A 12,181-nucleotide genomic window follows, 5' to 3' on the forward strand; every position below is an offset into this window, starting at 1 on the left:
GTTCTGCAGCCGCCTGGAAACTAGGTTTTACAGGGAAATTGTGTTGACAATGGCTATCAGGAAGACTTTCAATTGAGTGCTTACACCCAAACGCAGCTGAACTTTGCAATTAGTTAGATTTGTGTGTGTGTGTGTGTGTGTGTGTGTGTGTGTGTGTGTGGCACTGAGGGTGGAACCCAGGGGCTTTTCTACCTCCCAGACCTTTTTATACTTTATTTGGAAACAGGGTCTCACTAAGTTGCTGAGATCCTCACTAAGTAGCTGAGGCTGGCTTCGAGCCTGTGCAATCCTCCTTATTTCAGCCTTCCAAGCACTGGGATTATAAGTGTGTGCCACCACGCCCAGCTAAATTAGATATTTTAAGACTGGAGAAAACTTTGCTTGGGTGGAATAATCATGAACTAATAATAAAAGCAGTTTTAAAAATAGGGACTGATTTCCTTATACCAAGAAATCATCTCAAACACTACCATTGAAATAGTAGTCGGTTATATTTTATTTTTTTTATTGGTGCATTGTAGTCAAACATCTTAATGGGCATACATGCACACATCACTAAACCTAATTTTCCATCAACACATAAAGAAATAAAGAAAATATACACGTATACATCATGAAACATTATTCATTCTTTTAAAAAGTATGTGTGTGTATGAGGGGAGAAGGATCCTGTCATTTGTGAATAGATGGGTGAATTTGAAGGATATTATGTTTAGTGAAATAAGCCAGACACAGAAAGCAAATTACCACATGATCTCACTTATATGTGGAATCTAATAAAGCTGAAGTAAAGATGATGGTTGCCATGGTTTCAGTAAAGGTGGGGTGTTAAGGACAGAGAGGACAAGGGTTGGTGATAGAAAGGTACAAAGTTTTGTACAGATAAGGAAAATAGGTTTTGATCTATATATACAACAGAGTGACTATAGTCAATAATTTTTTTAAAAGTGTAAGTTTTAAATATCTCACCATAAAAATCAATATGTATAAAAATGATGAATATGTTAAATCATTCTGCATTGTATGCATATCCCAAAACATCACAATGTACCCCATAAATGTGCACAATTATGATTCGCCAAGCAAAAATAATATTTATAAAAGCAATTTAAAGAAATAGGTTTAAAATAAGACATATTGATTAACTATACTTAGTGGTAACATGTTTTGTCCAGATATATTTCTTTTAAGAGTAAATATGAATAATGCACCTTAGACAGAGATATTATACCAAAGTATATATTGGTAACAGTACCAATTAATCTATAAAGATGCAATATTTTGTGCCTGACTGCATTATATATTTTAGATTCAATATGACACTTCTCTGAATTCATTTCAAATGCTTAGTCAAGTTTAAACAAAAGAATAATTTAATAAAGTTAGCCAATTAAGCTAATTAAGTCAGCTAATCAGCCTAAAGGTTAACAGGCTGAAATTTCAAATTAATTCTTAGGACTAGGTAGATAATATTTTCTTATTTGGCCAATTATTTTGAATATATTTTTCACTTGAAATTAATTACATCATGGAAATATGAACATAAAAGAATATGCCAATATCTAAAAAATATTCATAGATACCTAACAGAACTTTAGCAAGTATTTTAATGTGCATTATATGCACAGATAAGCACTAACTCCTTAAAATGTAAGCTTAAAGGCATCATGAAATGTCTTAAGAAACACAATTTTTACAAAATAACTTTAAAGTTTTTATATTTCTTCAAAAATTAGTATCACCCACTTTGGTTATTTTCAATCTCAGCATCTATATTGAATATAAGAGATATTCTTATATTCTAGTGATGAGAGTCATTAAACTAGTAGAGTATGACTATCGATAACCTATGCATGAGGCACAGCAGCATCTGTGGTTTCACAATGATACATGTCAGGATACTCTTTAATCTCTGCTACATATTACATAAAATAATGTATTTTTATAAAAAATAGAATTCAGATAGATGATAGATCAATGAATAGAGACAAAAATAAACAGTTATTTTTCAAAAATGTCACAGAAAGTGTATAAAATTAACCTAACTCATTAGTATTATATTTCAGAGTTAACATATCATGTCATAATAAGTTACAGATATTTATTAAGCAAGGTCACTCATCCTTCTTTCATTCAACATGTATTTCTTGAAGCCTTATTATATTCAGGCTATCTATATTACATCAGATTTGAAGCTATTTCTAATTAGTATGCCAGTATAAAATCAAAACTATCATATAGTAACTTTTTTGTGTATGAAAGAAGTACAGTACTATATAGTGTTGGAATATAGGTGATGCCAATAGTCATCATTTTAGAGAATCAAATTAAAATTGGGGGAAGTTTAAAGGGCCCTCCTATGGAGCCAAAACAGTCAGGTGAACACAATGCCCCCAACACACACACACACACACACACACACACACACACACACACACACACACACACTCCTTTTTCATGCGTCTGAGCATTCAGAGTAGCAGAATTGAATTGTATATGTGTATCTCTATGGAAAGTAAGGATATGTACTATGTACAACAGAAATCCTTCTTAGAAATTCAAAAGACAATTTGTCTTGTTAGTGAATTTTTTAAGTAAAATAAAGATGAATGATTGTGGAATAAAATCAGCAATGCTGATACCAAAGATGATTTGAATCCTAATATTTTTAGCACATATAGTTCCTCTGTCAGACAGGAGCTTAGGGTTACCTTGACTACAAGTCCAATTATAAATAGAAAAGAATAAAGCATGACTCTGATTTGTGTTTAGCTCTTTCAATGAAATTTTCCTCGTGATCACAAAAATTACTAAATTATTTGGGTAACTCAATTTTATATCATATAATTGGACCTCAAATAAATTATATTGGTGAGCTCATTAGGATGCCTCATCAAATCACATATATTTAGAATGAACATATTTACATGTCTATAAAATTAACATGTATTATAGGAGTAATTGAAGCATGGGCATATATATGTGGATACATGTGTATTCATATATGTACACTTCTAGATATATATGTACGGTTTTCCTCAAAATCTAATTTAATACCTGGCAACATAGTTCAGTTCTGAGGTAGTAATCTACAATATCAGGTTATATTTTTTTCTCAAATTCACTAAGTAAAATTAATGAAGTTTGACCATAAGTTATAAAGGACAAAGTTTTATTTAGGAAGTTAAAAATTTTCTCTTTGCTTCCTTAACTGTGTGCATATTTCAAACATATAGCCTTGTACCTTGCTTTACACTATTTCTAAAACAGTAATGCTATCTTTGTTTTCAATATTAGTATAAAAGTTATTCCATATTTATTCTACCTTATTATTTCATATTCATCATTATTTTTCTCTACAGTTTTTATTTAAAAATTCTCACTGATTTTGTGATGATAGCAATGAACTATATTTACTCAGAATAAATTATTTTCCTTACCACTAAAAGTATAAGTAAAAACTTATACTTTTATCACAATGTCTTTTCAAATTTATATTTAAAACAAGCCCTCCAAATAGATGTAACACATTTAGAAGCACAAAAATTATATATAGAGAAAAATCTACAATATATTATATATTATATATGTAATATATATTAACATATTCTATTTAGTTGTTCTGAAACTACACTATTGGTTGCTTCTCAAATTCATAATAGATTTTTTTAAATGTTCAACCATGTATATAGATGAGTGGATGATGTGTATAGATGGAAAGAATATAGATATATATTAGGTGTGTCTCTAGATGGATAAAATACATTTCTAAATACAAACATGTATGCATAACTATATGCATTTTGGTAGTTCTGTATAGCTGTAATACATATATACCCCTATTGTGTGTGTGATTGATATTATCTAAAAATAACAGTAGATTTTGTAAACATGATTATCTAAAAATAACAGTAGATTTTTTTTGTGTGTGTGTGGGTCTTGGGATGGAACCTAGGGCATTCGACCTCTGAGCTACACCCCCTGCCCTATTTTTTTTTTTTTTTTTTTTTGGCAGGTCTGGGGATGGAGCCCAGGGACATTCAACCTCCAAGCTATATCCCCTGCCCTATTTTTTTTAATTCTTTATTTTGAAACAGGGTCTCACTAAGTTGCAGAGGGCCTCACTAAGTAGCTCAGGCTGTCCACGAACTGTGATGCTCCGGTTTCAGCCTCCCAAATGCTAAGATTACAAGTGTGCGCCACCATGCCTGACTTAACGGTAGATATTTTTAAACAGGTCTACAAACTACTTAAGAAACACTTTTAAATTGATCATATCTAAACAATACCAGGATTGCATTCCTACATATATAAGCACTAAATTCTAATTATAGTATTACAATTTTCTTAAATTATGTGCTGGAACATAAGTAGCAACACAAAGGAGCCTCGTCATATTCACTTGGGGAATAATGATAATAGTGCCCACTGTACCCACGGCCACCCATACAGTGTCAGGAGCACATCATCCATTGAAGGCTCCACTGGTACAAAATTCTACTTAACTTGTATAAACCAACAATCACAGAATATCTTCTCAAATCACTTTTTAGCATTTTAAACACCAAAGTTTTATTTCTAAGCAGTTTTAGAAATAATACCCTAGACAAAATTAGGAAGAGTGAAAAGATTCTAGGAATCTCTCTCTACATATTTTATAAAAACATGACATTGAAAGTCACAGAATAAAGTATTCTCATTTATATAACAGAAGATACACTGGCTTAGGGAACCAACAACATTTAGACCAGAGTTATAGTTACTCTTTTGTTCAGCCTTTTTAATAATAAGGAAAGAGGTGAAGATACTGGCTATATTACATATGCTGTCATAGCTGGCTATGCCTCCCCTATGAGAGAATAGGTATTGCTGTTCCTAAACAGATAAAATATGGAAGGATTTGTCCAGGAGTGAATAGTAAGTCTAATATGTTATTTTATGAAGTTGTTCTTTGGTTCAGCTTAGATGCTTATTTAAATAAATATTTTTGCTTCCCCTTTCTGCATAACGATTTAAAATTTTCTAAGCTAGAGCCAGATTTTAAATTCCTTTTCCCTCCTTCTTTTCTTGTCTACTTGTTCTTCCTCCCTTTGAACAAGGAGGAAAACGCTAACGTGGTAGGAGGCTCTGACTTATTATTTCAGCACAAGCCATTCTTTTTATAGCACATAATTTTCTGACGAACTGTAAAACTGTTAAAATGTGACTCTTCAGAATGGTGTTTTGACACCATGAAGATATGTGTAGTGAACGTGCATTCGTTTGTGGTTGCACTTCATTATTTTTGCTTCTGTTTCATGAGAGAGGCCATTATAGTGACAGGTATCAAATTCAGAGAGTGAGAAGCCAAATGATTCCTAAAATGTAAACAGAGTTTCTCCTGACAAGGGCTTATTTCTGGGGTCTCTTGGGGGCTCTTTATTTTCAAAGCTTAGAGAAATCACATTCCTGTTTGGAAGGAATTTTTTTCCCTTTCTTTTGCTGATGTCATTACCGTTGCTATGGGGAAGTGAGTGCAGCGTGACACTGCTAGAAAAGTCAACACTGATGTGTTTCTATAAAGCAAATAATCCCCCTCCTAGCTTGTTTTTTTATTGGCAAAGGATTGCTAAAAGTTGTCAGAACTAATAACAAAAAGGAAAAATCTCTTGACCAGAACTACTTTGTTTTATAAAAGTCTTCTGAAGTTGTACTAAAACAATTCTTTCTTAATAAACGGTAAAGATATTGAGTCATGGCAAAGAGGTTGAACAATAGGACCCACATGAACTGAGGAAGAAGAAAGCATGCTTTGTAAACTGCGAGATGTTATTTGTATTACTTGGAACTATTTTTTTATATGTTCATTCCACTGTTTTAAAATTTGTTTTCAACTATTCAACTTATAGCACTACCTCTAGTCAGGTCTGAGAGAAGAGATTAGTGGTGATTTCATTTTGGCTCATTCCTAAGGCAGCTTTTCTTTCCTGCTATAGCATTCTAGCTGCAACATCAGGTATCAGGAATCCACTCAAGACGTCTCAGTGTGGCAAATGATACTCAATTCACCCAACCGTCAAGAAGGAGGCAGTTAATAAAACACAGAGTTCAAGAGATCAAGACTCTTGGTGTTAAGAAGAAACACTCGTGTGTGTGTGTGTGTGTGTGTGTGTGTGTGTGTGTGTGTGTGTTGTTGTTGTTGTTGTTGTTGTCGTTGTAGTTGTTGTTGGGGATTAAAGCCAGGGGCTCTGAGCTATACCTCTAGACCTTTTCTTTCATTTTGAAACAGGGTCTCACTAAATTGCAAATGGCATTAGTGGCTAGGGCTGGCCACAAACCTGTGAGCCTCCCTTCACAGCCTCTTATGTACTGGGATTGCAAAAATGTTCCACCATGCCCAGCCACTTCCAGTCTTTATTTTTTTAATCATACATTGCTGTCATTTGAGACAGAGTCTCATTAGGTCACCCAATCTCTCCTAGAACTTGTCATCCTCCTGTCTGAACCTCCACATACTGGGATTATAAGCATGTGCCACCACAGCAAGCTAAAAGCCAATTTTATAGACTTGTAAATGATGTATTTCTATTGAAGTATTCTAAATTTTACCATTATCAAGTGAATGATTGACATTGCTCATGAGTATCATTCCAGTCTATGTGTTTTATCAAATAGAAGAGAACTAAGAAGCCGAGCGTGGTGGCGCACACTTGTAATCCCCGTGCGTGGGAGGCAGAGACAGGAGGATCGCGCAGGTTCGAAGCCAGCGCGCTGGCTTAAGAGACCCTGTTTCTAAATATAAAAAATAGGTCTGGGAGTGTAGCCCAGAGGTAGAAGGGCTTCGACCAAAAGTAAAAGAAAAAGAAAAAAGAAGAGAAATAAGAAATGAAAGGATTTAAGAGATGATAAAGAAGTATCTCTCAGCTCCTTAAATGCCTCTCCATCCATTTGGTGATATCTCTGAGGTAACTACAAACTGATATTGTATTGTTAGGTGAACGTATGCTTTTGAAAATGTGCTTTTGATGTTGAAAACTGATGGGTTTTAATGAATGCTATAAAAATAAATGCACAATCTCTTCACCTTTGAATTTATTGCTGGCAGATTTACTGGTTGCATTTTTAATGCAATAAGTATGTGTTTTGTGTGAATGGTTGACTCATTAAATCTGCTTTTGGTTTTTGCCTACAGTGGCACATCTACTGATGAAATGTGCAACTTATACATTATGTATTACATGGAAGCCAAGCATGCAGTTTCTTTCATGACCTGTACACAAAATGTGGCTCCAGATATGTTCAGAACTATACCACCAGAGGCCAACATTCCAATTCCTGTGAAGTCGGATATGGTCATGATGCATGGACATCACAAAGGTGATACTAGAGCTTAACATAAAGTCACATAATGGCTGTATATTTTATATTTTCTTGTGAGCCTCTCTTAACTATATGATTAATATTTAAAATCATCTTTATTCCCCTCTTCTGTCAATCATATGCACACACATATTCTTATTTCCTCTCTCTCTTTCATATACCATTTCTCCCTTCCTTACATGTCCACATCAAAACAGTTAAAGAGAAAATTTCAATCTTTGGTGAGACATATTAGTTTGGGGACCAATCCCACAGAAGTAGACTTTTCTTCTTTTGAATTCCTGTTTTCTAATTTCTTCATCTCAGTCCTTCCATAGTTTGTAATAACTTCCACAATTTATGAACTTTTAAATTGTACCAAATTCTAAAAAGTGCCAGTGAACCACTTTCCAGGAAAATGGTTCAGTGATCAGTTGCTAACCATGCTCATTTATCTGTTTAATGGGCCTCTCTAAGCAAAGAGCAATTCTTGGTATTATTAATCTTTGCTTTTTTTAGAACTGGTTTTTAACTTATTATTCATCTTCAGAAAGTTCTTATTGACTGCCATTTCATTAGTTTAAAATTGCAAAAATCATACCCTGTCTTATTGCATGAAATATAGCACATTTTGAGTTTTTCAAATTCAATCTTAAACTGCTAGAATAGCTTCTTGTTTCTTCCTAGTGGCTGTTTTATGAGAGAAGATAGCATAGCAATCAGGTCATTTAGTAAGATGGTAATATATTCATGGAAAAATGCCTTAAAATCTTAGCCTACACAGAATGTTACTAAATTCAACTTTAAAATGAGTAGTTTTGTTAAAACATTTTGAAAATTCAATATCATTTTTTATTACTGAAAAAATAGTTGACCTAGTTATTATGGCAATTGGTAGCTCTACTAAGGGGTGGGAGAAGCTTGCAAATGAGAGCATTTATACCACATAAATTGTTAATACTGTAATAAACACAAAATCTAGAATAATATTTTTGTGTTGATGGCATAATTCCAAAAAACTATTTAAAGTGTGTAATATATTCTGCAGATGTATGCTCAGTTTCTTTGATCCTTTATAGAAACAGAAAACAAAGATAAAAGTGCATTGCTACAGCAGCCAAAACGAGAAGAAGAAGACGTGTTAGACCAGGGTATGTATGCTTATTTCTTTAACCAGGCCTATCAAAGTGTTCATTATCCACATAGGCAACAAAATTGTGAAGTTAGTGAGATATTTTAGATCTCTCTGTATCAGTCTCAAACCCTATTATTGCTGTTCTTATGTAATGCATAATTCATGAGGAAACGGTCAATTATTGTGCTTGAACTTGGAAGTAAAATTCATTAGTATAATTTAGTCCTATTAGGTTTTTCTACCTTTTAGTTCATTTACTGTTGTCACTTTTATGTTTAGTACAAGTGCAAATATAATGATGAAAAACAGGTATTGGTTGGTTATTGAAATTTAATGATGTTTACCATTTGAATTCTTGTGTATTTTGTACGTTATGTTTATTACCTATAGTTGAGATTCAAGACAAAAGAAATTAAGAATTAAACCTGCATCTGGTGTCTATGAGTCATTCTTCCTTGCTGTCACCAAGGCAGGAGGAGGGATCATTGTCTTAGGCATCCATCACTTTGTGTCAGGTTATCATCTGTTGAATTGATACAGCACCAGGCTGCCTCTGTTCTATTTATTTAAAGTGAGAAGGTTTGATGCTGGTATGTCATATACTAAATGTGCTAGCACCGAAAAGTTACCTTTCTGAGTCTTGGTTTCTTGCCAGTTGTTTGGAAGATAATGCTTTGTGTGAGGATGTGGGAGTACATTATTCTATCAAGTACATTTCTGGCCTAAATATACTCTTCAACATTAGCTTAATATTAATGCATATAGATGTCTGCTAACAATATAAAGCATACAAGGAATGGAAATTTCCGATTAACAAGTAGAATTTTTCTGTTTTTCAGACATTGTCAACTGCTTTTGGAATTCTTCCAAATGTATATTAGATCTAGGTCAAAGATAACAATTCTGCACTTAATATATTTGTAAATATATTAATATAATTAATTATATATTAAATATGTATTAATTATATATTAAATATATATATAATATATATTAAATATATATTAAATATAATAATATATTAAAATATATTCTAAAGAATCTAAACTTTTGAAAGGGGGTCATATGCTCTGAAAGAAACATAAACTAATTTAAATTTCTTTGATAAATGTAGAATATATTATATAATATTTTCTTAATAAGTAACCTTATATAATATTTTCTTAATAAGTAACCTTTTTAAAAAGCTTAGCCTGAAATAATTTCTGCTTGTGTATTAAGTTAAAACTAGGCAAGTGATTTTATACTAAAGGACTTTTTAGTAGAATTTAAAACAGATAAATGTGTAAATTCTCTTTATATATTTGTGTCTCAGTTTCAGTAATAGCAGACTACTCATACTAGTATTAACAGTGTTTACTGCAATTGTACTGAAATTTGTTCACACTCAACAATGAACAAATTATTATTTGACATTGTGCACGTTGTTTGAAATTTATTTTTTAAACAATTTAAATGGCCTTAAAATTCATTTCCAAATATCTGTATATATGATACAGTATGAAATGATACCAGCAGTTCTTAGATTTGTCTTGTAAAATGATTTGTTTCTATGGAAAGTGAGATTTTACTCTGGTTTCCTTCTGAAGTTAGTTGAATTGATCAAGGGGAATATTGATACTTCTGATAGGTTTGAATCCCAGAGATTCTATAAGCAACACAATCTTAAATGTAAGATTTAATCTCTTATTTCCCAACAGTAGGGTTTAGGAGATGTCATATATTCCTACAAACCAAATCCTTTAAAACACTTTCTTATTTTGCCATACATGTACCCATTTATGTTTCATAGATATAGAGAGGTTTAAATGTATTCTTCCATTTAATCATTCAAGCTCTTATTTTTTCCAGAGAAAATTTCTATGGATACATGTGAAATTATTTTTCTTATTTTATATTTCCTTCTACTTATAAATAAAAATGCTATAAGTAAGTGATACAACTTGAAAAGGAACAAAGTATTATCCTGACTCAGTTTTCATATTGTGGAAAATAAGCTATGGTATTCACCTGTTAAAATAAAGGATTCTGTTTGGCATGGTGGGGCACACCAGTAAGTCCAATACTTGGAGGCTGAGACAGGAAAATCACAGGTTCACTGACAGCCTCAGTAACTTAGGTCCTTTTTTATTTATTTATTTATTTGTTTGTTTGTTTATTTATTATTTATTTATTCTTTTTGGTGGTACTAGGAGTAGAACCCAGAGGCTTTCTACCTCCGGGATATACTCCCAGCCCTATTTTACATTTTATTTGGAAACAGGGTCTCACTAAGTTGCTGAGTCCCTCACTAAGTAGCTGAGGCTGGCTTCAAACCTGTGCGATCCTTCTGTCTCCGCCTCCCAAGAGCAGGGATTATAACATTGCACCACCAAGCCCAGTGTAATTTAGGGCCTTTGCAATTTATTAAGACCCTGTTTCAAAGTAACAAAATAGTGCTTGGGGTGTAGAGCAGAGGTAGAATTCTCCTGGGTTCAATTCCTAGTACTACTTGAAAAAAATAAGAAAGAAATTAATAACCTCCTGGATGATGTGAAGACAAAATTGCTCACCAAAGCTATTTCAGTGCCAGTGTAGTCTGTGTATTAATCCACTGGTTTCTAGGACCAACAGCCTGGAATTTAAAGAGAAATAGAAGGACATAGGAAATGCATATTTTTGTACAGATTATTTATTGCATCAACAAAATGTATCTCCTTACAATACACAGGACAAATATACTCATTAATGAAAGACTATTTCATTCTTCTCAAAATATTTGTACAAAAATGTCCCTTTGTATTAATTTGCTGGGAAGTCCAGGTAACCCAGTAGCTAATAAAAGGGCTCTAATTATTCAAATAAATTATGCCATGTGTCTCAAATTTGAAAGTTAGCCTTCAGTCTCCACCCATTGCTTTGATGTTCTAGCCCAAACAATATGTATAAGTGTTTCTCTAGATTGTATTAATTTTCTTAATATACTTTAGACCCCAATAAATAAAAGCCCTTAATTATTGGAGTTGTTGGTAACCACAAATTAATAAATTCCATATATGTTATTCCTCTAGAAGATCTCAAACTCTACTAAGAAACAGAACAATTGTGTAGCAAGAAGAAAAATACCTAAAACATGAGAAGACATTTATCCAGGATACAAATTGTATTCAGGGTATAGATTGTTTTGCAAATAACATAGATGGTTCTACATAGAAAAAACAAACATATGTGTGCTTGTATAAACACATACACACATATAGACATGCACTTTATATCTTAATATACTAAAAAGCTAATAGGAAGATAAAGGTCAAGATATATAATAAATATTATGCTAGAAAGAAGGGATGACCTTTACTAAGATTATGAAAAATGTGGAATGGGCCAAGGCAATAAGATGGTCATGTTCCCCAAACTGAAATAAAGAAACGGAGCTATATACAATATATGCATGTATGGAAATGTCACAGGCCCATTAATTTATGCAGTTAATATGATTGAATAATCATAACCAAAAAAATGTAGCTGTGCACAGATGAACAGAAATTAGTGGATATATCTAACATGGAGGAAAAAAAATCTAAAGAAACCCAATGATTTTTTTTTCTTTTTGGTCAATATTGGGGTTGGAACCCAGGGGCATTCTACCTCCGAGCTATAGCCCCAGCCCTATTTTTTAATCTTTATTATGAAACAGGCTCTTACTGAGTTGCAAAGGGTCTCACTAAG

General features: G+C 32.7%; 1 protein-coding gene across 19 annotated transcripts in view; it reads left to right on the forward strand.

Annotated features, from left to right (window-relative positions):
* PAM (peptidylglycine alpha-amidating monooxygenase) overlaps positions 1 to 12,181 on the forward strand; it is a gene marked incomplete at both ends in the record, with an annotated part of 173,109 nt that overhangs the window by 102,957 nt on the left and 57,971 nt on the right. For all 19 annotated transcript variants that reach the window (XM_080711033.1, XM_080711044.1, XM_080711045.1 and 16 more), the window contains 2 exons: positions 7,172 to 7,356; positions 8,418 to 8,489. In XM_080711033.1, coding sequence (XP_080567159.1) covers positions 7,172 to 7,356; positions 8,418 to 8,489 — 257 coding nt within the window. The remainder of the gene's footprint in view (positions 1 to 7,171; positions 7,357 to 8,417; positions 8,490 to 12,181) is intronic.

The sequence above is a fragment of the Muscardinus avellanarius genome (assembly GCF_963383645.1).
Source record: "Muscardinus avellanarius genome assembly, chromosome: 1".
Classification (NCBI taxonomy): Eukaryota; Metazoa; Chordata; class Mammalia; order Rodentia; family Gliridae; genus Muscardinus; species Muscardinus avellanarius.